Genomic DNA, 26,876 nt, shown 5'->3' with positions numbered 1-26,876 from the left:
TATTGCAGGCCTAGGGAAATACTCCCTGCTAGAGGGCAGAGAAACCTGCCAGGTTTTCAGTGGGCTATAAATGAAGGAAGCGGCTCTGTTTAAAGCTGGGAGGACGATCTTAAGCCAGCACAGTACACGTGGGGCAGTATATATTAACTAGAAAGAAATAAATGAGACAGTGGTAGGCTTATTAGATTTTAAATCACACATTAACTTGTCCCTTGTGGTCCTTTCATATATGTTAAGCTGTGGACTCCATTTCTCCACTCTCATTCTTTGCATTTCAAACGGGACATGAGAAATCGCACAAGCTTTTCTGGACCTGTTCCCAGTACAGCAGGAGCAGACATCGCTCTGCATAGCTGCAAACACCAAAAACATCCATGATCACTTAAAACAGCCTTCTCATTTATACGGAAGAGCCATTTGGTCTTGGACTACTGTTTTGGTCTCAAAAAGCTGTTCTGGGCTTTTTAGGGTTTTGGTTTTTTTTGTTGTTGTCTGCATTCATAGAATCAAATGTGATCATATTAACATTCATTAATAAATATGAAATATAATTCCTCAGTAGCCACCTAGAAACTTGGATAGCATTTCTGCAAGCCACTGTTTCCTAAAACACAAAGCTAAGAAATAGAGGAGTGAACCCTGATCAAAGATAACAGGATTATTTTAGGGGTGACTGTCGTGATGTCAGTATGATTCACGTACCTAGTAAACCCCCTTTTTTCTGTCAGAGAAGACTGCAGTCAATTTAGTTTAACTGTCCAGTTTCTATAAATTGGGGGAGGGTGAGAAGAAGACTTCATCCTGTCTCACAGTTCCACCCCTGTTCCCCCTATATGCAATGCATTGCTTCTCTCTGAGCATGGGACCACAAGAAAAGACCTTGCTCCTCCTTCTACCAACTTGTAGCCTTCAGCAGAGAAGGACCTTTCTGCTGCACTGCAGGGGACAGGAGGGAAGGGAGCAACAGGGGAAGCAGAGACATCAGCTCTGGTTAGACCCCAGGAACTCTCACACCGTCCCTGTAACATGTAGAGCCGCCTCCCTCCCTCTGTTTCCCAGAAACAGGGAAATCTGGACCACCAGTGGTTGCTAAACCAACACCCGACCCAAAACTTCAATAATCTGAACTACCTACATACTAAAGGGCAGGGTGCATTTTGAGAAAGAGATGCTTCACTTGGATGTCTCTATCTGTGATAGGTGTCCAAACTCCCATTACAGTAGAGAGAGATCTAGTTGACACACATCTCCATCAAGCCTGAACTTAGATATCTCAGATTGCACCTGAACCTCATCCCAGACGTTTGGTGCATTTAAAATGGGTTGATAGGCAGCCAGTTCCCATCTCAGACCCCAGAGCTGGGAGCCTCCTCCTGGGTGTCTCCGTCCTTCGGGGAAGCGCATCCCGTGCACCCCCTGCTCGGAGGCAGCACGACAGACTGACTTGCTGAGTGGCGGATGGAGCGAGGCTCACAGCCTCCTCACCCCTGGGATGGCCTGGTGGGAGCCCAGAAACAGGTCAGGACCCACAGCACATGGGATGTTTTCAGGGAAAGCAAAACCGTACCCCTTTAAGGACATTCTGTTTCCCTACAGGGGAGTTAATTCCTCTCCTCCACTTTGCTGCCTTGACATCTAGCTGAGATCTTTACCCCTTTACAGTGAGCTACAAAACAAGCACGTTATTGCATATCTTGCTTACACGGTCCTGGGTCTTTCCCTGTGTTTACCAGCCAGGAAGCAGTTTGCTTGTGGCATGCAGCAACGCATGTGTTTGGCCATTTTCATCGTCCTTTAGTGTTCTTGTCACAGCCACAACGGTATAAATTAAAATGCCTGTTCCTTCTTTTATTGCCCTCGAGGGGAGAAAACTATTCCTGAAGGCTATGGTTTCACAACAGATTGGCTTCTTTTTCTTCCCCTCGGAGGGGCCGGAGGGGAAGCTGAGTGCAGCCTCGTCCAGTGGAACATCTACTTTTTCTCCCCGTTGCCATGGCGACTGAGCCACCGGCTGGTCTGGCTCTGCAAGGTGCTCGATGACACCCAGCACCGGCACCGGGGCCCTCAAGCGAGAGGATGGGAAAGAGGGAGGGGGAGAGCGGCAGCATCCTTATTTTAATGTGTCATGGCCAGTGTTTTCAGCTGGTGAATTTTCAAAATATAAGCCATAAAGAGGCAATAGGTCATCTGCATCTGTCAGACTTAACCACTGTTCTCCAAAAAGTCGGTTATGAAGATTGCAAATATTGCAGTACAGGTTGATGACTTATATATTCAGAAACTGTAACACATACACGCAGTATACTCGTTAACGTAAGTGGCTCACTCTGTCTCAAACTTGTCCTTTTTGTAATATGGGTCCCATGCAGTAATAACAGGAATTTCATCACCTCCAGGTCTTTATCCTATTTCTGTCATGGTCTCAAAATCATGCTGCACTGGCATGAGCCAGAAAAAAAAATTGCTTACAGCTGCAAGAACTTGCAGGAAAATGAGCTCTTTCAAAATAATGAGCTATTAACCCATGGCACTGCTGCAGAGGCATTGCAGTGGTGTCAGCCACTGGTGTGTCAATAAATAACAAGGCAAATTAGAAGTGGATGTAAATTTGTTTCTGTAGATAATTCTTCTTTGATATAAACTGGAACAAGTCTGAGTAACTGGATGAAAACACAGTTGTGCTGAATTTGGCTCGACAGAAAGGAAAGCAGAGGTCCTTAATTTAGGTTCTCTCCCTAGTTAGCACTATTCACATGCTCATTATTTGGGTCACAATTTAGCTTGTTCAATTGTTTTCCAAAGATATTTCTGGAGCAAGTAAAATCCTTTCACCAGTCAGGAGAGGAGGGAAGCGCACACAGCTAAGAAAGGCAAACTTACGGATCAAAGGCTGCTAGCAAGAAGTTGAGCAGTAAGCTGATGGATTGCTCCACGTTGATCTGGTGGGTTGTTGGCATCCGTTTGTTGAGCTGGTAGAAGATAGTTGAAATCACAGCCTCCAGGCGAGCCACATTCAGTTCGATGTTGGGATCCAGGTTGTTCAGTGCGTTTTCCCGCAAGGCTTCTATCACATTCCAGATGTCCACAAGGTGCACTAGGGGACAGGACAGAAAGAGTCAGTGGGGACACGTGCTCCTGAAAGCAACTGAGAAAAAAAGTCACCTCATCCCACAGGGTGGGGGATAACACAATCACATAGGACACGCTTCATGAATAATTAAACAAATGAATCTATTTTCCACCACTGAGAATTGAACTTGTTGGAGGAACATTAATAAGCAAACAATATATCGATATTATTAGTTGTAACGTGTACAGCTTCAGCTTGGGAAATCATTCCTCATTGCATAAAGTATTCAAATAAAAATCTATACGGAAATCACTGGAAGGTAAACATATGGTAATTGTTTTTCTGAACCATGCCTCTATGAATCCCCATTCAGAAACTACTCTTAGATATTAATTTGCATAGCAGATGGGCTTTTCAGAAGATCCTACGAATATTAAGTGCTTCACACGTACTGACATTTTGAAAATCCTTTTCAGCATTTTGTATGGAAAGCAAAATATTTTACAGAATTGTAATTGAGTCAGGGTAGACAAGCTACATTTAAACAAAGAACACTTAATAAAGCGACCCCAAAGTCGTATTTCGTATCTTCTAAATATATTTGCCAAATGATTTGTTAAATCTTTCTCTTTGATAAAGTCCCTGTCGAAGCTGAATTTCACGGGGGTTGTTTTTACCTACAAGGACAGCTTAAAGGACAGTCACTGCTCACCTTTCATACTGTACCCAAACAGAAATCTTGTTTGCCCCTGTTACTGTGGCAGTATGATCGGCTTGCTGCGGATTGGCATTTCCAAAAGCGGTGGACCATGCCAAAAATAAAAATACCCTACACTCATTCAAAATTTGGATTTAGTTCAAACCTGAACTCAAAGAATCATCCCTTTTTTTTTATCTTAAGTATTACCTACTATCCTACTAAACTGTCAATAAGGAACAAATCATGAGGTTCAGGGTGCAAATTCTCTTTTTTTACCAGGGAAACAAATGTATAGTTCTTATTACTTAGCATGACAATATGTCTTATGACATATCAAGAGCCATCTGTATGTGGAAGGTGATGCATTTTTTTGTGGATAGAGAAATTTAATTCTAATCCTCAAAATTTTATTTTTACTTGCTTGGTTTGCAGGTGTTGTCTCAGACTGCAATGTGACATGATGGTCGGATGGCAGGGAAATGTAAGCTGATAATAGATAGATAAATGAAACTACATATGCTGTCATTTTACTTAGTCTAGATTTTTTCCCTAAGATTGGGTTTCTTTTCTTCTACCTCAGGAAAAAAATAATCTCCAGCGCCCTGCTACCACATGTGAAAGCCCAAGGAGGAAGATACACCATACAGGTGAGCGGGAACAGCAGCAGCAACTATTTCAGGCACTAGATAAGGCACTTTTCCACTTCTTCTTGCTGTTCCCTAGCAAATAATTGGCAAAAACTGAAAGACGCAGTTCCATCCTGACACCTAAATATGTATTTGACTGTTGTATTAAAAGGAAACATCTACAGGTGACCTTGTATGCTGGCAGGTTGTCTTCAGAGTGTCGTTCTGAATTAAGCCAGGTGGGTGGAGCATACAACCTCTCTGAACTCTTCCTTTTTGTCTTCTAGCTGGGGGAAGCTTGCCCATAAAAAATCTGGCATAGGTCTCTGATCCTTTTAATGCAGCCATTCCCATTCCTATTCAACCAGTTTTCACTGTCAAGTTGCTACAGAGGTAATCCGGGTAAAGGGGAGACGAATGGTCTCCAGGAAGATGGCCTGACCCTTTCTGGGCAGCTTCTCCACATGGCTCAGAGGCCAGGCAAGGCAGAGAGTGGAAGAAGTCACCAGAAAGCAGGGCACCGTCTGCTCCAGGACGGAAGGACTGATGAGCATTTCCCGCTCTGGGTCACCACGGTAAGGCAGCCAAGAAAGAAATACAGAGCAAGATGCCAGAAGATGCAGCAACACGTGCAAGTATTTTGTGGCCTTATTAAGAGGGGAAGGGCAGGCAGAAAGCAGACGGCTAAGTGTGATGTTTCTCTCAGGGTCTAGCTGTTCCTGGCCCTGAGGGCTGTCTCTGGTAATTCAGACCAAGTAAATGACGGAGAAGGTGTTTCCACCAGCAGTTGCACCAGGCTGGCTTCTGGGTGCGAGGGTACGTGTGCACACTGTCGAACCTGAACTGTAACAACGTGAGAAATTGCCAGGCGTAGCAAACAGCAAAAAGGGAGTAATGCATATGCGGATGGCTAACCTTGACTTGCGGCTACACTAACAAGATAGCAACCCAAGAAACAGCACAAACAGGTGTACTAGCTTAACAGCACTGCTGACCAAGGCAGAAATTACTAGGGCAACCCTACCATAAATATGAATAAGGATGTCAAATCAGCAACACTGGAGCTAGTGGGTAAAGAATAAACAGGGACAGGCTGTTTATCTGGGAGTGCATGAGCGTGGTGGTGGAAAAGGGGAATATAAAGGGTAACAAATCATGTCATCAGAGCTACTCGGGGGTACCTCTCAAGCAGTCCTGCACCTGATCAGAGCGGAGGAAAAAACACAGCAATTTGACCATGAGTGTATCTAGTTTACTTCCGCAGTTGCAGGGAACTACGATGGTTTCCCCAGCATTGACAAAAGGACATCCCCAGAGGATGAACCAGACATCCGGACTCCCTAACAGTGAGAAATTAATTCCATGCAGCAATTTAACTTTAATTGCCACAGCCTAGTAGTGGAAAACTCTTGAATGAGAGAGCATGGAGGAAAACAGCTGGCCCAATGAATGAGGCTGCAATGGGGGTTGGTGTCTTTTTTCTTCACATGATCCAGTACTGATACTATGTGGCTGTCAGATTTTCATGTTGGTTTTTTTTTTCCCACCGATATTGTATTTTTCATAACATAGTCATATAGAGTTAGTTTTGATGATGGTCCTGGGAAGGGAAATATCCAGAGGCTAGCAGACGTGGGACTAATAGTATCAGTACACTAACACATCTGAGAGAAAAAATATTGGTTTCTGTGTTAACTCTAACCTGAAAGCCTCATAAGCTATCCTGATATTCACTGGTATGCCAGAAAGGTAGGGCACAAGACTGAGAAAATCACTTGTTGGAAATTACGCAGCCCCCCACCCACCATTAAATATTAGTCTCAAGGAACTGCTGTGCATTTGTACTATAAATAATTTTACTTGGGCTTTTTTTTTTCAGAAACACTTTTGTTCCACTTGAAGCTGAATAAACAACAATTCTACCGCACTATTTTATTTTGCATTTTATTCATGAATTTCAAATCTCTCTACAGAGTCTGGAAAGTGGAGGAGGAAACAGAAGATGGACAAGAGCCAGACGTTTAACAACATCTACTAATTTTGAAAATATCTGCTGAAGTATCTAGCTCAAAATCACAAGGAGAGTTTGTTAGACTGCTGTACAAAAGACTGAAGTCTCTGGCCTTTACTCAAGCCACTTGTCATGGACAAGAATTCATGCACCTAAATTTAAATGTCAAAAATCAGATGTCTGCTGTCAGCTGGTGATCAAGGCTCCCTCTAATGTCAGGGAAAGCAAAAGGCACCTTAAAGCAGCTGTTTGGAGCCAGGTGGGATGAACAGTGCTTTGAAGGTGCCCATATTTCTTCATTGACTACAGACAAAGCCTAAAGCGACAAGTTTACATGAGACATGTAACCTCAGAGCTGGTAAATTTAACTGAGATGAATCCCACACCTTGCTCCTTAAACATTAAGAAAAGATGTCTTTTCTGTTCTGACTACTACATGGCATAGAATAATTCAGGTTTTATATAAAATATGAATAATAAATACTTTAATCTGTATCAGCTACTACCAGATCCTGTCATAGTCACAGCCTCTTAGACTGCATCGCTCAACCGCGCGCAGATTACATCTGGGTATAGTGCCCCACTGATCACTTCAAATCCTGGGGGTTTTTATGTTTACTCACCTAGTAAGCAGACTCTTATGTATTATATCATGCTGCCAAATCAAACTATCAACACTGGAAAAGGCAGAGTAAAACACAGGCCTCTGCAAGCTTCACGCTATTCATTTGTACTATTAGAAATTTATGCCTACAGCTAATATGTTATCTGTAATCTTTTCAATGTAGTAACAGAATGTCAACCTTGCAAACTTTGCATAACCTTACATTCCTCTCATTTTAATTTTCATCCTCTCTGCTACCCATTTTCTATAATACCTGCTATGCCTATTTATTTATTTATCTATACCTGAGAATGTTTTAATCTCACTGAAGAAGGAGTATCTCCTTACTTTGTTTGCACAACATGTAGTCCAAAAAAACCTGAATCTGACTTCTACATACTACTATGATGCTAACAAGAAGAGTTTGCAGTGTAACAAACTAGCTTACAGATGCAGGAGAGCTTTCGCTCTCCTAAAACCTGCCTTACATTCCCTCAACAAAGTAAAACTCCACAAGTTTGGTTTTAACTTTTCATTGCTGTTGCTAATTTTGTTGCCTTACTCACATTTCCCTCTGAAAAGGCAATTATCCCTCAGCATGAGAAAGATGCCCTTTCTGAAATGGATTTGTAAAACTATAGAAATCTGTCAGTTGTTTCTTCAGTGTCAGCAGGTGATCACTAGGGCAGTAGGAGTAAAAGCTGCTTGTATGTAGCACCTGGGTGGTATAAGGAAATCCAAAATCATGCAGCCCAGGCAATCTTCACGGACCCGTTAGACAGGCCTCGCACTCTGTAAACAGCACAGCTATCCAGGTGTAGAAGATCTCCCTCATTTGCCTGATGTCTGAAAAAAATGTAAATTATTTCTACAAGCAATTGCTAAACTATACATTTCCCTTTAGATTTTCTGTTAAGTGATTTCTAAAGTCACAGCTAAGCTAAACATCTGCATTATTAGACCTTCTATGGCACACACTGTCTGCTAATCTAACTTTCATGAGATTAAGTAATATTTAAACACTGTCATAGAGTGTTTCATATTTGAGCATATTCTGTGACAGATAATGATTAGCAAATGCAAATAAAGTTCAGTATCTGGACAGAAGTGGGACAACGCAGATGAACAGCATTACAGATGGCTGCCATTCACTCCATAGCAATTGTTACCAAAAAATGCATACTTGGAGGAGACCCTGGCTGAATGGCAGAGAATTAAGATTAATGCACGAAAATACACTCCAAATAACAAATGTTATTTCCTTCAGTGGACTCCTTCAGCTGTTAAAACAACATTTGGAGACTGCCTGCTGCCAGCGCATTGTAACTGAATCGATCAGTCCCTCTCTGCAGGATATAAGGGGGAATGAAAGATGGCTAGTTCAGTTTGAAAGGAGTTTTACATTTTCCTCAAACTAAAATCTTTTCAGACACCCTTGAAGTCTTACATCCTGCCCCTCTGTCTCTACCTGTGTTCAGAACCTCTTTTCCTATTGCCTTTTACTACTTTGATGATGAAAAAGAGTAATTAGTAGTTACAGTGCAGAATTCCATCACCTACAACTCGGCCAACAGGTTAATTTGTGGAAGAGGTGTATTCTGGATACATTTGGAGAAAGGAGAATTTAGGACAAAATTTTGTTTTTACTATAAATGCTTATGTCAATTTTATTGATCTTGACCCTCCCTCTTCTCTTCAAGCATTTTGTAGTCTCTTCATTAGCAGGAAACCAATTTATTTTTAATTTATTGTAACTAGTAACTTTAATTTACTTGCAACTAGTAATTTTATGTTTGGTAGGTAACAGTATCTTAACAGTCAAACTGTGAGAGAAGAGATGGACTATACTCATTTTTTTTTTCAACTCAAAGCAAAGAAATTAAAATTTATTTATGCAGTAAAAAATGAAGTCTTCTTTCCATCACGCAGCTGATTTAGAATTATGGAAAGGATGTGAGATATAGATAATCTTGGATATATCACTAATCTCAAAGGAGGCAGATTACTTCAAACATCAGTTGTCAAGAAATGATGTTGCCCTAAGCAAACATAAAAAAAAAACCTGTAGTGGAAGTTTATCTTCTAGGTAGTAAAAAAAAAAATATTAAAAATAGCCTGTGTGCTTAAGCTTTCTTACCATTAAATGGATCTACTTATGCAAAACTCCTCATCTGTTCTACTGTGTTTTTTGTATTCCACCTGAACCATGAACTCTACAATGTTATCTTTCCATTTATTACTAAATGGACGAGGAAGAAGAGATTACATTTAATCAAACAAGGGAATCGACTAAATTAGGGCTTTAATAATCAATTCAAATTTACTTAACATACAGTAGGTCTAACTAAATCTAGGTTAAACATGCCCAACTGATACAGAATTCCTCCTTGATAGATTTTCCTTTGTTGGTGAATACACAAAAAAATTTAAAGAAGTATTAATTTAAATTATTTCCAAAATTTTAGTATACATTTCATTAAGCTTTTAGTCCAGCAAAGCTCTTACAGACATGCTTGAGTTTAAACATACTAGTACTGTCATTTGAAATCAATGGCACTTGAATGTATGTCAGGTATTTCAGGTGGATTTCATTAAAAGGGACAGATTTATGCTTCCTTGTCTAACAATCCTAAAAATATTATAAAATATGTTAGACAATTCTTCTTTTTTTGATTAGAATCTATGAACCCATCACAAATCAGGGTATTGGAGCCATTTGTCATTGCCACTGCTATGAAGCCCTGGGAAGTTACTCACGCTTTCTGTTTGGCTCCCTCTCTCCTGCTGCCAGGTGGGTAACGGAGGACTGAGGGAGGCACGTTCTCCCTCTAAACTACACCTGTCTGTGGCCAAGCTGCCCCTCAAATCAGTCGGCTGTAGCATGATCACCAAAAGCTTTATCTGCACATCCCACCACTACGCAGATCAACGTGCCAGCTACAATGGCTTGCAGTCTTTAACGCTCTGTGGCTGCCAAATTACATGAAAAAGAAAATGTACCAGGGTGTTGCCTCTGCTCAGGGCTAAAATGAGGTACTCAACTCTTTGGCTGGGTACGTCTGGTGACAGCTGTCACCCTACACGGCCTGGCACACCCAGGCTACTCGTTGCCCAAATATCTGAACCTGCGCTCAGTCCGTAGCTGGAAATGTCCTGTACGTTCCTATTCCTGCTCCCATGTCTCTTAGGCTCCTTGTCTACCTCCCTTGCCAGACGCAGCTCATACAGTGATTTCTAGCATAGCTGGGCACCCGCTAAGCAGCTGATCCATCAAGCTTTGTGTCCGTTTGGCCACTTCCGAATGCTCTGCAGGTTTTGGGCTGGTCACCACTGTTTTCCGAAAGCAAGACTGGTGGACTTCTAGCTTGTCAGCACATATCTGAACTTGTTAATGTCAAAATGTATTTCACTGCATCTTCTTGCTATTTCATTTGATTTCTAGGTTTTGTAGATACAGTGATTGGTGAGTAAATCCTGCAAGTTTAAAGAAGAAATTAATGAAATATTCACAATATTTACTGCCATGTTATTCTGATCCCCAAATGCTTTAATTTTTAGAAATGTGTGTATTAGACCCATACAACAGTATGAAAAGTTGTAAGAGGATGATATATTGATAACCAAGAGTAACCACTGACAACATTTACTTCTTTGCAAAAATCAAAGTCTTCTCAAAGACTGTCTGCCTGGAATTGAATTTGGCAAGGCTTACTGGTAAGCTTCATCTTCAAGACGAAGGCCCCTGCAACAAGTGGGACAGTCTGGAGCAAGGAACACAACCTCGGTGGAGGAGGATCCAGTCAGGGGATGTTTAAACAGACTGACATGATCAAGTCCATAGGACCTGATGGGGAATGTATCCACAAGCGCTGAGGCAGCTGGCTGATGTCAGTGCGAGGCCACCCGATTGTCTTTGAAAGGTTGTGGCAACTAAGGAAGGTTCCTGAGGGCTGTGAGAAAGCCACTGTCACTCCTATTTCCAAGAAGAGCAAGAAGAAGGATCCAGTGAACTAAAACCTCACCTCAGTCCCTGGAAAGGGGATAGAGCAAATCCTCCTGGAAGCCATTTCCAAGCAAGGTAAGTACAAGAAGGGGATTGGAAACAGTCAGCACAGATTTATGACTGAAAAAACATGCTTGACCAAACTCTTTGCTTTCCACAATGAAATGACTGGCTCAAGGAACAAGGGAGAGTAGTGGATGTTCTTTATTCTGACTTGAGCAAGGCTTTCAACACTGTGTCCCATGATATCCTCAATGGCAAACTAGTTGGTGTGGGCTGCATAAGTGGACAGTGAGGTGGACTGAAAACTGGTTGAACAGATTAGCTGAAAATCTTGTGATCAGTGGCACCATATCTAGCTGGAGGTCAGTCACTAGTGGTATACCCCCAGGCTTGATACTGGGGCCAAAACTGTTTAACACCTTCATTAATGACCTGGATGATGGGACAGAGTGTACTCTCAGCAAGTTTGCAGCTGATACAAAACTGGGAAGAGTGACTGATACACCAGAGGGCTGGGCTACCACTCAGAGGCACCTCAACAGGCTGGAGAAATATGCAAAGACGAGCTTCATGAAGTGCAACAAACGGAAATATAAAGTCCTGAACGTGAAAAGGAATAACCCCATGTACCAGTACAGGCTGGCTGCTGACCAGCAATACGCCTTTTCAGCAAAGGCAGCCAACAGCCTCCTTGGCTGCATTGGGCAGCGTGTTGCCAGCAGGTCAAGGGAGGTGATCCTTCTCCTCTACTCAGCACTGGTGACACAGCTGGAGTGCTGGGTCCAAAGTCCAGCAAGCAGCCATGAAGATGATGAAGGGACTGGAGCAACTGCCATATGGGGAGAGGCTGAGAGAGCTAGGACTATTCAGCCTACATGGGGGAAGGTTCAGGGGGACTTTATAAATGTGTATAAACATCTGATGCAAGGGAGTAAAGAAGATGTGAGCCAGACTGTTCTCAGGGAAAGGATAGTGAAAGGACAGAAGGAAATGGACACAAATCAAAATACAAGAAAGCATTTAAACATAAGAAATAGATTTTCCCTGTGAGGGTTTGTCAAACACTGTGACAGGTTGCCCAGAGAGGCTGTGGAGTCTCCATCCTTGAAGATATTCAAACCTGAACTGGACACAGCCCTAAGCAATCTGCTCTAGCTGACCCTGCTCTCTCCAGAGGTCCTTGCCAGCCTCAGCGATTCTGTGGTTCTGTGATGTCCTTGTCTAATCATGAACTTATACTGCAAAAACACATAATAACTCTTACTGGAGAGGAATCAGTGTTGCCTTACTGATTTTTCTCTAAAGTTGTTGTTCAAGTGTGCTGTGCTCCAAGTCCTTTTTCTGACACACACAATAAACAAAAAACCACAGAGCCTGCCTTGAGGTTCCTTGAATGCTTGGGAAAGAGGCCTCCACATCCTCAAGATGTTTTGTGTGAGGTGTACAGAGGGCCTTCATGGCACTCTGCGTACTCAGACAGTCCCTCAAGCTTTCCCTGGAATGCCAAGGGATCTCAGAGGGAGGTCATGGTTTCATTTAGTCCCCTGTCAGCTGCAGGCATTCCTCCTCCTCCTCACCTCTTTGCCTTTGCTGTGATAGTGCGCAGGTGTGTGGTACGCACTGGCTCAGCGGGAAGCTGGACTAAGGCTACCCACTTCTACCTGCCCACCCCAATGGTGGACACCCAGAGTGAGGAGGAGTGCCTGGATAAGGAACTAAGCATCCAGAGCAGCCAACAGAAACTTCTTTCTTCTGAACTACTGTGCATGTGGAGTAAGTCAGCTGCGTTTGGACTCACCGAATTCATGCAGATCACCGGTCCATGTGATACCACATGGGACAAGTGATGTCCCAACCACCAGGAGCTGGCTTCTCAGTGCACATGCCAGCAAGCTGCACACTGCATGCACAGGAGACATTTCTGAGTGGCTGCCAAACCTGGCTGCTGGGTGTCTGGAAATCTGCAGGACATGATGTCTACAAGCAAGGCACGGAAAATTCTGGGGAAAAGTTTTAAAGGTTCTCCTGTCCACATACCTGGGCTTGCATTGCTGTATCCTCACCTACTGTTCTGCCCAGAAGGAAAAATGAGCTATTCTAAAACTTTCTGAGATCCTGATCACTACAGCATATTAAACAAACATGGCCTGTTGGAAGTGTCTGTCAACTTGGCCAAGTGCCACTAATGAGGAATAACCATTAGGCTAACAATACATTGAAATGTGGTCTTTTTACATTTAGTATGGTACCTGACAAATCCACCAAGGTGTAAGAGTATGTAAAGATCTCCAGTAAAATTCTTCTCTTACATTAATTTACAATAAAAGTTCCTTCTCCCCCTGCTGTCAGTTCCTGCCTATTTTGTCTCACCTATATTTAACTGAAGCCTGAAGGGCTCTCTGTGGGTGGCAGAAGAGGCCATCAGTCTCCCCAAGCAGCAACACTAATGACAGTCGATTCTGCAAAAGGGAACAGTGGGCGAGGCACCCTGAGTGCTGGGCTAGGAAACTGTTGTCAGCTACTCGTCATCCAGATGCTGGGAAAGTGTTTCCTTTTTTTTAAACATGCTTTGAAACATTTATTCAAAATGCTGAAAATGAAGTATGACATTATAAAATAATTTAAAAAATCTAACTCTAAGCTTCTTAATATTTTGATGACAACCAGGAAAGACCACTCAATCAAAAGTCTGCACTGTTGCTAGTAAGCCACATAGCTTAAATCCATTGATTATACATAATTTTCTTTGTTTTAAGACTTAATCAAATTTATGAATTAAAGACCAATGTGTAAATAACAGACCTGTTGCTACATGTATTCCATAGCCAGAAACATTATAAATCCCTCCCCCACAACAGACAATGGTAATCCTAGATTATGCACCTCTATTATTCTTGTTATCCCAGCATAATACTATTTTAATGAGAAAGGCTTTATTTGAGGCATTGTGTGATCAGGCCTCAGTCTGACTGAAATAGTTCCTTCAAATGGGTTTTGCAAGTGTCAGCTTTAAATTAGCCAAAGAATTCACGGGGATACGAGGTAACAAAACTTGGTTACTAAATATGTATGATACACAACAGCTTTCTCATCTGTCTTAAAGTAAGGTCAATTTGCCTCACATCTGAGTTCATATTTCAATTAGTAAAATTACAGCATTTCAAATTTTTAATGAAATGTAACTCTTCTGCACTATATTACAGCAAACCATATATTAGGAAGAAGTTCTGTGCTCCCAAAAGGTGGCGAAAAACATCTCCAGGGCTGGGTGATACTGTATCTGGAGTTGATTTTCAGAGTTTTCTCTGTTATAGATCTGGTGACAGAAACTGAATTATGGAGACTTTCAACAAATGTTTCCAGAAAGAAGAAAAAGCCATATCCCAGCCCTCCCGGGAACTAGAAGTTCAGAAATGACTGTACATATGAGAAGAAACCCGTCATTTTAGAGCCTGGCACGACTCGGATTGTGTGTAACAACGCAAGACAAACCAGCTTTTAGAAAACAAGCAGGACACGGTGCACCAGCCTTCTGGTAGCTGTAGTCCTGACCACAGGATGGCACTACTGGGTATATTTTAGTAAATGCAGCACACATTTGCTATGTAACATTTTAACTCTCTCCTGGCACAAGGACAAGTGAGCTAACACAAATCAAAGGCTGTGTGCATCCCCACCGCTGCCTCCAGAAAATGCCCTTGTCTATGTACTTAGTTGAATCAAGACATGTGCTTGGAGATTTGGCAGTGTGGATGTCCTATACAGGTGATCACATGGCAAACTGTGCCAAACCTGTGAGGTGGAAAGGGCAGAATGTCTTCATGTTGAATGTCCTCATTACAGTGATAAAATCTCCTCCAGAAGTATGTTTCTTCAGATGCCAAGTCTGACTAATACTACATCTTTCTCTCTTAAATAACTTCATTTTTTTTCCTTTGATACAACCGCTGCCAGCTCCCTCTATCCCGCCTAAAAAACTCCCCATGCCACAAGAGGACTACAGCTTGCTTTGGCACTGTTACCAGCAAAAAGCAAGTGTAAAGTGAATGTAAATGTTAACAAATTGGGTTATTTATATTTTTCATTAATTTTGAAGCAGTATATCTTACCAGCTCTGAGGATACAGGGTATTAATCCCAATCTCATATTAACTGCTGTTTTCTTTAAAAAATAGCTTGTGATGACAAGAGAATACACGATTTAACACTTCTTTATAACAATTTCTTCCCTCATGGCTATAGAAAACAAGTTGCGATTACATTGTCAACCTTTAAGGTTCAGTCATATCACAAAGGTCAGTGAAAAAGAATGAGAACCTATTATACATTTAGAACTGCTTGAAGACAAAAACCCTGCTTGGCCCATCTCCTGTTTTTCAGAGTTTGATCCATGGTTATTTTGTGTTCTTTAATTTATTTTTTTTTAATCATTTAGGGTTGGCAAGACTGTAAACAGCAACACAAGGTACAGAATACTGATGAAACATGAATTGTGCATTTCCTTGAATATAAAAGATGTGATATTTTACAGATATGCATATCCTTAAGCTAATCCTTCTTCTATTAATTTAAATAATTTCTTCTGTAAAGTGGACTGAATTTGGCCCATAATGTTTTCATCTATTAAAAATAATTAGAGAAATACTGAAGCTGAACTTAATGCTTGGGTAAACTGCCTGATACCAGAACTGCATTTTTCACCCCCCAAACAGAAGAAACATACTAAAGAGTGATGGCATATACTTCTCTCTTCTGAAAAGTGTGGGTCAATCCAGAGGGTTTCTGGGACAAAATCCCAGTATCAACCTCAGCTGTTAAAAGCAAGAGCATTGCTATGAAGTACAGCACTCATGTGACACGCAGGACTGGTGAAAAAGCATCTTATGCCTGAAGTCATAAGGACAGTTCAGACTCTAATATTATTTAACTTTTTGTTGAGATTGGTAATGGAGGTGCTAATTACTGCCATAGGTTCAAGCTTTCATAGGTATTTAAACAACCTATTACATTTGAAAACAACAGGATTTATTTGCCCCAAAATCTGTTGGGATTTGAGCTATAATCAACTTTGAGATAGGGAGAGATGGATCCTGGTATCTGGGAGAGCCTTTTTTGGGGGGTATCATGTTCATCTGAGTAGACAATATCTCATCCAGAGAAACTGTAGAGAATATCTGACTAAACTCTGGCTTTGTGTTCACACAATCGTTCCATATTTGCCCTCCTGCCATTATTCATATTCAAAGCAATGTCTTCTGCAAGAACCACTCAGTGCTCCAGTTCCCCAGCTCATTTGCTCAGTAACCACGATGCCCATACCAGGAGGCAACTGCAGTGGCTCCCATTGCAGCAATTTGCAATAACACACACTAAAACTTCACATCTCTTAAGGAAACAAGTATGAAAAACAGGTTGTCGTGGTTTAACCCCAGCCAGCAACTAAGCACCACGCAGCCGCTCACTCACTCCCCCCCCATCCAGTGGGAGGGGGGAGAAAATCAGGAAAAGAAGTAAAACTCCTGGGTTGAGATAAGAATGATTTAATAGAACAGAAAAGAAGAAACTAATAATGATAACACTAATAAAATGACAACAGTAGTAATAAAAGGATTGAAATGTACAAATGATGCGCAGGGCAATTGCTCACCACCCGCCGACCGACACCCAGCCAGTCCCCGAGCGGCGATTCCCCACCCCACTCCCCAGTTCGTAAACTAGATGGGACGTCACATGGTATGGAATACACTGTTGGCCAGTTTGGGTCAGGTGCCCTGGCTGGGCATGAGAAGCTGAAAAATCCTTGACTCTAGTCTAAACACTACTGAGCAGCAACTGAAAACATCAGTGTTATCAACATTCTTCACATACTGAACTCAAAACATAGCACTGTACCAGCTACTAGGAAGACAGTTAACTACATCCCAGCTGAAACCACGACACAGGTCAAGAAAAGAAGAAAAGCTCCAGTTGATACAAACATAGCTCGACAATCAGCAACAATGAGAAAGGAAATAAGACTGCAGAATGTAAAATGACAGATAAATGGGACTTGGCTGAAGTCCCACACATCTATCCTTCCTCCTCTGTGTGACAGAAGTTCTTTAATGATGTTGTCAGGGCCCCTAGATGGAGTAAGAGTCTCGATGTACATGGCCACTTATCTGTCATACTTTATTTTACACATGCAGTCTTTAAAGATATCCTACAAATCCAAGACAAAATAAGAGTTTCAAGGCAAAATATAAATGAATGAAATGTGGAAAATTAGACCTGGGGAAGATCAGCACCTTTACAAGAGATGCAGTATGATACTAGTGTCAGCTTCATTTATCAGAAATTGAGTTCAACCTCCTCAAACAATATACATCGAGAGACTGATTCATTCCTTCCTTTGTGCCATAGTAATGTCAGTGAGTTCAACAGAGTTACTTTCAATTTACTTTCTGTCAGGAAAGGAGACATCCATCTATCCATCCACATGGACCGAAGAAAAGGCTGAGCACACACAGAACTTGTGGAATTAGCCCACACTTTGCTCAGTAAAGGGCCATAGACATTGCGGCCAACAACAATATCACAGGTATAATTCAGTCTGGATTCAGCCTAGGAATGCCTTAATTCAGCACAAGAAAAACTGCCTCTGTAAAGCCATTGTATATCACAAACATTAATGCCAGGAAGCTGAATGTTCATTGTGTAGAGTCCCAGAACTGTATTAATAAGAACGCACACTGAGGACATTATATTGTGCAGTCTCTTCACACTTACAAAAGCAGGAAATTATTTTTATGGCCAACATCTTCTGTTCTCACAATTTGTCCTAGCACACCAGATATATGCTGTATGAAATCTTCCACTAAGACTTACAGAAAATAATACTAGCTGCAGCTGGTGAGTAAAAATATCATAATGGTTAAGCAAAAGTTTCTCTTTGAATATTCTGGGTGTTATGAAGTTGATTTATATTGTTAGAGGTGCACAAACTAACTTTTGATGTTACTCTGAAAACAAATGAACATGGAAAAAAAGACTCCTTGGGAATTACAGAAGGAGAGAATTATAGTAAAAATGATGTCAGGTCCCACACTCTTGATTTTCCTTCTGTGGACTATCTGCTGTCTTCAACCTGAAGAAGCCCATAATTGCTGAGAACATTCACCACAGACAGCCAGTGTCCCTGCTGGCTCCACAGCAGGTTTATTTGTAAAAGTTACTGGAGACGGAGGCTGAAAGGGAACAAGGAAGGGCTAGAGACAGATCAGACTGTCTATGTAAGGCTGTGACGGAGATCACTGTTTAGGCAGGAAGATGGTGCAGACTGTGTGGTTAAGGTGGAGGAAAGCTGTGTAGTGCCTACTCATTCTCCAGAGCTGAGTGACAATGTGAAAACCAGGACAGGGCAAAAAAAAGTCAGCAAAAATCCCAACTCAGCAGATGCAGTGGAGAATGTAATGCTACAACACACAGATAGGGCAAAATGCTGCAGCTTATCTTCTCAGGAAAACAATTTTCTGCAAGGACATAAAAACTGTCCTTTACTCTCTACAGAAAACATGTATGCACTGAGCTCATGTATGACTCCTCAAGACTTACTGCTTTAAGTCCAGAATAGAGAGGCAGAGCTGGTTCAAGACGATGGACTGAAGCTCCCTAGGAACAAAGGACCGTGATCACCAAACTCACTGAGATCTACTCCAAGGATGACTTCTTACTTTTTTTTCCCCTTTTTCACATACATATGTTGTCATATGGCAAAAAAATATGAGAATGACCAACACACGACAGGCACTAAGTCACACTGCTTAATGCACTTTAGCACATTATGGAGGTGCTCACTTGACATCAGGACAGGCCCAGCCAAATTCCCAAACAGGACAGACCAGTACAGCCCAGGGAAGGGGAACAAAGCCTCAAAAGTAAGAGAAGGTTTGCCTGAAGAAAGTGCTTGAAGCCAAGAGGATAACAGGAAAGGAGAGAACAGCCAAGAGAATAAGGGTTGCAGAGAAGTCAGAGATCAAGCAAATGCCACAGATAATGACATGAAGCTGAAGAAGGGACAGAGAAATGATGAAGGAGACTTAAAAACACAGTTACAGTTTAAGGGGAAAAACAAGAGGGTGAAAGAAGAAAAAACTCTCATGTGAAGAAGCAGCATCCCTCAGAAGATACAGTGATCCTGTGATCGCCAAGGTATGTTTGTTTCTGAGAGATTGTGTATCTGCGTATATTTTGTGATTTTTAGACTGTCTAGTAGAGTACTAAGCTAATAATAATTTTTTTCTTTTGTTTGAACTGTTCATTAGGAGGACCAATGTGAAATAAGATGCAGAAACTTTCTGGTTTTGGGTAACTAATCCAAAGCCTGCCAGACAAAGGTGACTGATGCCTGTTACCCGAAGCAGATGTTCAGAGACATCAGTGGGGAACTGAACAGACTGTCCAACCTTCCACCTGCATCAGGAAAGCCATCAGAAATAGCACAGTGAACAGCAGTTTTCACAGAGTTCAGGAAGTCAGTAAGAAGAGATTTTCAGCTATGATCCAATTACAAAAGCTGTCTGCATCGAGGCAGGGCTGAGCAACCTGTGTAGCAGGGGGCAGCCTGTAGGTATACTTGGGACGTGGCCTAGTCTACGTGTCTGTCGACTTCTGACTCAAAGGAAGCCAATTCAGTCATTTTCCTCTGTAAAGGACAAAATAATATTATCTGACAATCCTCTGCAACTCATTTTTTAACAGGAGCCGCCTGGAATCATGGGTATGTTTGAAAAATCAATCTCTATGCAAATGGAAATGTGAGAGTTTAAGATACATATCCTTGTTTGGTGCACTCTTTTTGACATTAAAATGAATTCCAAATATCCACTGATAGTTCTTGTATTGACCGTGTATGAGACAGACTTGCAGTGGTAGCCTTTAAGAGCAAATACTCAGGGACATCTGAGATACCACAACCCCTTTATGTAGTAACAGTACACTTCGTGCTAACATTGAAGAAAAGGCTGAATAGTAGTCCCTCAATGAATATGCCAAATATACGGTTATATGTCAGCTCTCTAACAGCTATTATGATCTGTCAAGCATATTAATAAACTTTACAGTTAAAAGAAAAAGAAAAGAAAATCTGAACCCATTTTCAGGATATTGTGCTGTGAGTGAACACTTAACAGAGTAAAATCCTTATGAAGGATTTGTCTGCAGGGAATATGCTAAATCAAGCCCTTTTGAACTTTTGATTAAATAATTGATGCATAATGCAGAATGTATAATATATGCATCCTTTCCCCATAGTTGCCTGGAAACCCATATGGAACTGTACTAGCAGCTCCAGGAGCATTTAGTCTCTAAGTCGCTGGTAAAGACAAAGGAACAAAAAAGTTTTTAAAATCATTAACTCATCTTTCTTTCCATTATTCAAATACCGCAGGATACCAGAATTAGTAACTTACACAATAGTATCATGACTCTTGTAATATAGAGTGCTTTTTCTTTTTTTAAAGCTATATCGCTTGGAGCCGTGTGAATAATATCATTCACTATATAACTGAACTATAAGACTCAGCTTCCGTAAAAATAGAAAACAAAAAACACAACTAATATTTCCAGCCTCCATTTTTATGTAATAATAATAAGCAGATCATAGAGTATCCAAGATGGTCAACAGAGAAGAATAAAAATAAGAACTCAAAATGGTGGGGTTTTTTTCCAGATTATAGGATTTTTAAGCTAATCTCATAGAAGACTGATCACTGAGGGTTTAGAAGAATATGAGACTGCCATGATCACAAATTCAAGAGGCAGATTGTTTCAAATTGCAGCCAAGCAGACCTTTTGCACTTCTCAAGTAGGCAACATTGCTTGTCATTCAGTTTGATTGCTCTGTGGCCCAGCCTGAATCTATCTTGCGCTTTATTGCTTCCAAGATGGAATGAAAAACATGATAAAAACCAACAATGAGAACAGAGCACTAACCATGGATACCTATGGTGATGAAGGATTAAGATATTTAATCTAAACAATTCTGTAATCATGGTAATTTGGTGGCTCTGTTTCTGATGGTGATCCTGAGAAAAAAAGAATGAGGGGCAATCACAAAATTGCATGGGCTATACAGTTCTTGAGAAGTAAAAGGCAGGATATTGAGAATGAATGCCTCCTGCCATGGCAGGGATCTTCACGGGATGCTTGCACACCAAGGATACCACCATCGAGCATTTCTGGTGCACTCCGTTTCATTTTAAAGAAAATAAATACTCGCTGAGTCAAAGAATGGCTTTATACTATGGTGGTAAGAGGTCTTGTTTAAGTAAAGAGGAGCAGTTGTCAGTTCCTAAATCAATTAACACATAAACATGAAAGATTTGGTGGTTAAATATCAACAGAACAGACTGGCACACTTGTGAATATCCTCTAGCTTTGTGTTTAGAGAACTTCTTTGGATATGCAAGATCAGTGCATATTTTGTCATGCAGAAGAGAAAGTTGAACCTGGATGTCCTGGTGACTTCCTCAGCCACTGGGTAACACAGAAGTCACAGCACCATTTCCAGTGTGGAATCAAGACTTTCATATCCTTTCCTTTTACTACAAGTACCAGATACTGTGACTTTTCATCTTGTGGTAGATGGCATGTTGAATGGGATGGGATAAAATATTTTAAGTGTCAGCCCAGTATAGAAAAAACCCCACCCAAACTCTAGTAATTTTATTTAGGTTTAATCAAATAATTTTTAAAAAGTGCTTGCCATCCTGACAGGGGCCATTAGCTCACACAGGCTGGTATCATTTGATACCCAAATTGTCAGTTTCTAGAACAAAACCAGTTTCAGCAGCTTCCTGTAGCGTTACAAGAGGTATAAGAGTACAGACGGAAAAAAGCTTTAAGAAAAGCATCTAAAAATAGTGTGTTTACAGTAACTGCCATTCATTTTCAGTGGGAAATTATTATATTTCAGGAGGGTGAGAAATTATTCTAACTTAAAACAAATGTAAAAAGGCAGATCAGATCAGAGAGGCACCCAAGTGCATGTATGGAAATTAAGCTGACATGCCTACATGCCTTAGCTGTGACTACTTAAGCTCAGAGGAGGCAGGAGGAAGAGCAGGGTGGAGGTGGAGGAGACTGTCTCGGACAGTCACAAGGTCTCCATCACAATCATGGCAGCTGCACCGCCTATGTGGAAACAGCTGTACTACAACTTGGATACAACAAAACAATGAAAAAAAAAATTACTCACACAGAAGAATATTGAAGGGAGAAACAAAGACACGGAAACCCTAAGGTGTTAGGATTAAACTGCCAGAGAAACAAGCTCCCTTTTTGTCTGCATTAATTAAGCCTCATATAACTATCAATCACCAGCACGGCTTTAGATTCAAGCTTTCAACTGCCAATGATTTATTCCGATCTAGGGAAATCAGCAAAATCTGCTTTTTGCAGCCAGAGTCATAGAATAATGTTACAACACAGTCAGGAGAGTTCATCAAGGACAGCAGTAGTTTTCCAGCTGTACAGGTCTGTATTAGTGAGTGATGTTTAATTGTATGATGGTTTTGATTATGATATGTTGCTATGTTCTACTCCTGCTGCCACCATAGCCCAGAGGGAATTTGCACATGAACATGATATTTCATCATGTTTTTTTGTATAAACAATTGGGGTTTAATAAATTCACTGAAAACCAAATATTAAAATAAACCAACTGCACAATGATCACTGGGGATAACTATATATTGTGCTTTTTGGTGGTTCCTGAATACTGGTGAATGTTGAAAGATACATGCGACTGCTGTCATTGGTCCTTCATGCCTTTTTTCAGAAAAGCCTATTATGCTTCTGTGTCTGAATGCTATGGATAAAGAGCTGTTATCAACCTTGTTAAGATGGCATTTTCCTGGCAGTAAGGGGAGCTGAGCAGGAGTCTCTATGGTGAGAATGTATATCGTGTGCTCCAAAACCTGCTCCGATGCACTGGAGGTGAAGTGAAGGACAATACCCTGATGTTTGACTTCGTTAGAGCAACAGTGGTTCGCAGGGTTTTCAAGTTCTGTGACTGTTGCAGACCTCATGGTGCTCACCTGTAGTTTTTCCATCTCCCTCCTTGATTCTTGCAGCATGCACTACTTAGCTTTAAAGCACATTTAGAAAATTTAGTTGATGATGAAGTCAGCTATTCGCATTTTGTGCATTTTGTACAGACCGGAATAAACATGTAGCATGTCTGATCAGGTTTCTGCACCTGCTTCCTATCTGCTTTTATTATCCCAAATAATGAAATTTAACCTCAAATGGTTAGGGTGCTGCTATTTCCGAGACTATATCCAACACTATGATCCAGCAGAGCAGCAACAGTCAGCTCACACACTCCTGCTTTACATTCTGAGATCTGAAGATGACGTAACCACCAGCAGCATTTTCTCTGGGGTCCGTCTGTCCAAGACTCTTGGCATTCATTTAGAATTATTCATGCCCAAATCTCAAGATCTTCTCAAGACTGCTTTAGTATTTCTTCTATTTTTTTCTTTTTTTACGGAAGACGTATCTACATCTTGTGTTAGTATTTATAACTAAGAGAAGACTATTGCTATTGCAACAGGTCTATTGCTACTGGAGTTCTGCAAAGTAATAAGCAAGTAGCCTGCAATCATCTCTTTCTGTACCCACCACATCCTCAAAAGTCCCTGCAATACCTACAGTTCCTCTTTTAATTAATACCAATTTTAGAAATTGTCAGCAGAAATAGCGAAGGATAAAATGAGTTTATATTTATGGTGCACTAACAAAGCTTCCCAACTTTTAGGATTTCTGCATGTAGGATTTTGCGGGTCTCTTACTTTTGGGGTTTTTGTCACATATTGCATCCCACATTTGGGCACTTAGCAGATTCAGAGGTGTGCCAACAATAATTTGAAAATGTTACTGTTAGTTATTTGTAGCGTTAACATAGGCAAAGGGGAATGCTTAAGTTTGCAGGAATTTTTCTTTGAAAGATAACATCAGAGCTTTTTCAAATTTATCTACTTATCATTTTCTGAGTTCTTAAGAAGAATTTCTTGCTTTTCTGAAGAATAAGGCTGGACTGAATTCAGTTCTATCCTGTTTGACAAATAGTTGCAATGACTGATACCGATTTTTCTCACTTTGCTGATTTTATTTAAACTGCCTGTTGGTTTAAATGCTCAGAGAGATTTTTATAAAAGAAATACTTTTCGCATGCATAGTAGTTTTCCAAAAGTTTTATAGAATTCTCAGAAAGACATATATTTGCAATTTCGAAGACTGTTGGCTAAATATTTTTAAAGCAGTCTTCCTCTTCTGAAAATGAAATAATTCCATGGAGCAATTAATTTGATCAACAGTGGTAGTACTCAAAGTGCAACACATGTAGTGAGCAGTATTCTGGTAAATGGTGGTAAACTCTCACCTCCTCTATAATCTTTGGCCAGATAGTTTAACTAGTTTCAGGAGAAATGCAAGAGAGAATGGCTCTCGTTGCACACTGCCTCCTTCACCAGTAAAACCCAGCCTGCTGCTGAAGGTTTCAGCAAAACACCCTTTTGTACTGAGAGAATTCACAAAGGAGGGCAGGAGATGAACCTGTGGCTGTGTCTGCATTAAAGACAGCAGAAACAAACAGTGTATTGTTTGTGATAAGCATAGCTGCCTCTTAAATGATACCCTGTGACTGTCTATGCTAATGGGCACCTTCGGGTAAAAAAGATGGTGTTAATAAAACCTCTGCTCTGCTTTCCTTGGAACAGCCACTTCGGGCACTCAAAGCAGCTCTCTGCTTCCATCCTCATACACCTTCAGCTTGTAGCCAAGAGCAGCTCCCTGCAATTTATTAAATTAGCTCTTTAAAGGAATCCCTTAAATACACTCTTTCCAAGCAATTTTTTCCTAGTAAGTCTGGGCCAGTGTGCCAGGGCAGGGCAGGAGAGCACAGCTGAAAGAAGACAAAGATGGCTTGAGTGACAGGAGGTGCTATGCACTGGGAGTGGAGCAGAACTGCCTTTGAGCTTTTTCTTTTTATATTCTCCCCTAAATGAAACAGCTCAGATGCAGCAGAAATGTTTTTTTTCTATGTCCCCTTTTTTTTTTTCTCCTGAGCTTACTATTGGGTGGTGCATAATGGCAATTTCTGTAGGGTAAAAAACCCAAAAGAGTAGCTGACATGAGCTGGAGGTCTGATATTAACCATTTCAGGGCAGTGCTCAGTTCAGTGGCTCTATGTTTAGAAGCTCTGTCTTGGACAGCCATTGCTTGAAATCACATCAGGTGAATGAATGACTTCTTTTCCCACTAATAAGAGAAAGCCATCTGGGAGAGCAGCAGTCTACTAGAAACAACTAGAAGAAAACTGTACTTGATGGTGAAAAGACGCACGCAATCCAGCCCATTCCAGAGCAACAGACATTATTTCTTAAGTTGCACAGAACCTTATTCTTAGGACGACATTTTAAGTTCTTCCTTTTATTTTTCTCTTCAGAAGAGGTTGATACAGCATAAGTCTTGATATAAGACCATCAAATCACTTCTCCTACATTATCAACAGCAACCAGAAGGCAAGCACTGTCCATGAGCAACTTGGCACAAGCTGGCAAACTGAAGGGCATGTGTATTGGTTCTCTGTGAAGACAAGCAATAGTTCCAAAAAAGCAGATCACAGTTGATAAGTAAGAGGAACAAAGTTAAGATTAACAACCAGTATTTTTAGCCAGCCAGCCACTCCCAACAATAAGGCTATTGCACCCTTAGTTGTTTTCATTTGCTTTGTATACAGTTATCAAAGCAATTAGTGTTACGACTTTCCTATCACTGTCAACTTAATTGGATACTTTTGTCACCTCAGACTATTGTATTCTGTTATCATAAAAATGAAGTGAAAAATTCATCCTTTTAAACATAAAATTTAAAAAAATAAAATAAACAATTGAATGCAACATCATAGTGTCTTTCAATGCATTTCCTCCTGAATGGGAGAAGCCAGCCGCTGGGCAAGTACTAAACCCCTCCTGGGTTTTGTGTCTGGCAGCCTGCTTATAATGTGATACTAATCCTTTAATTCATACTTCAGCTAAACACACATTAAACACATGAGAAATGTGCTACGGAAGTGATTGAACGACCAGCTCCATAGCTAATAACCCAGTAAATACTCTCCAAAGTCTTTTCCACCACAATTTGGCCTCTCCAGTATGTTTGGACAGCATAAGCTAAACATTTCCGTAACAGGTAGACGTAACCCCCAAACTAGGAACTCTCTCCAGGGCGGTTAATCTTTACTTGCATTTCTTAACATACTTACCGCTGTGTGTAGCACAAGCGTAGCCAGGCTGTCATTCTAGTTTAGATATGAAGACTGAAAAAACTTGTTTTCTCTGCATTAGGCCTCTCCCTCCTGCTACTGCTGACAAGAGTTACCCTGGTTAGGATTTTTTTTTTTTTTGATTCGGTGTGGAAAGGTCCGGTAAAACGCATAAACCAAAAGCTGCCATTTTAAGTATTGGCATACTTTTTTGGATGGAGAAGAAATGATTTTATATGTATTTCCCCTTTAAAGTTCACAGCACGTGACTGTAGTAATAGAAACTGCAGCTGTAAAGGAAGAAAGACTGAATCTCAGAAGATACGTTTAAAAAGTCACTAATCAAGTGGGAAACTTCTCAAGAATGAAGCCTAGACGAAGAAAGACAGACATGCAGAGGATTACAAGCAGGTTCACCCTCTTAGAAGAGATGTCTCTAGCTGGCCTTCTGGAAATAAGGGGGCTGACTGACATTGCACTTACTTTGCCGCACCCCAAATAGACAAGGGCTGGAACCACCACTTCTCATGGAGCTGCTATAAAAGCATTTGAT

General features: G+C 41.0%; 1 protein-coding gene across 40 annotated transcripts in view; it reads right to left on the bottom strand.

Annotated features, from left to right (window-relative positions):
- The window catches only part of DTNA (dystrobrevin alpha), a 233,755-nt gene that overhangs the window by 69,032 nt on the left and 137,847 nt on the right, over positions 1-26,876 (bottom strand). For all 40 annotated transcript variants that reach the window (XM_069779269.1, XM_069779271.1, XM_069779268.1 and 37 more), the window contains one exon: positions 2,881-3,094. In XM_069779269.1, the coding sequence (XP_069635370.1) occupies positions 2,881-3,094 (214 nt within the window). The remainder of the gene's footprint in view (positions 1-2,880; positions 3,095-26,876) is intronic.

This window comes from Haliaeetus albicilla, chromosome 3 (assembly GCF_947461875.1).
Source record: "Haliaeetus albicilla chromosome 3, bHalAlb1.1, whole genome shotgun sequence".
Lineage (NCBI taxonomy): Eukaryota > Metazoa > Chordata > Aves > Accipitriformes > Accipitridae > Haliaeetus > Haliaeetus albicilla.
This window is presented reverse-complemented; position numbering and strand designations above follow the sequence as displayed.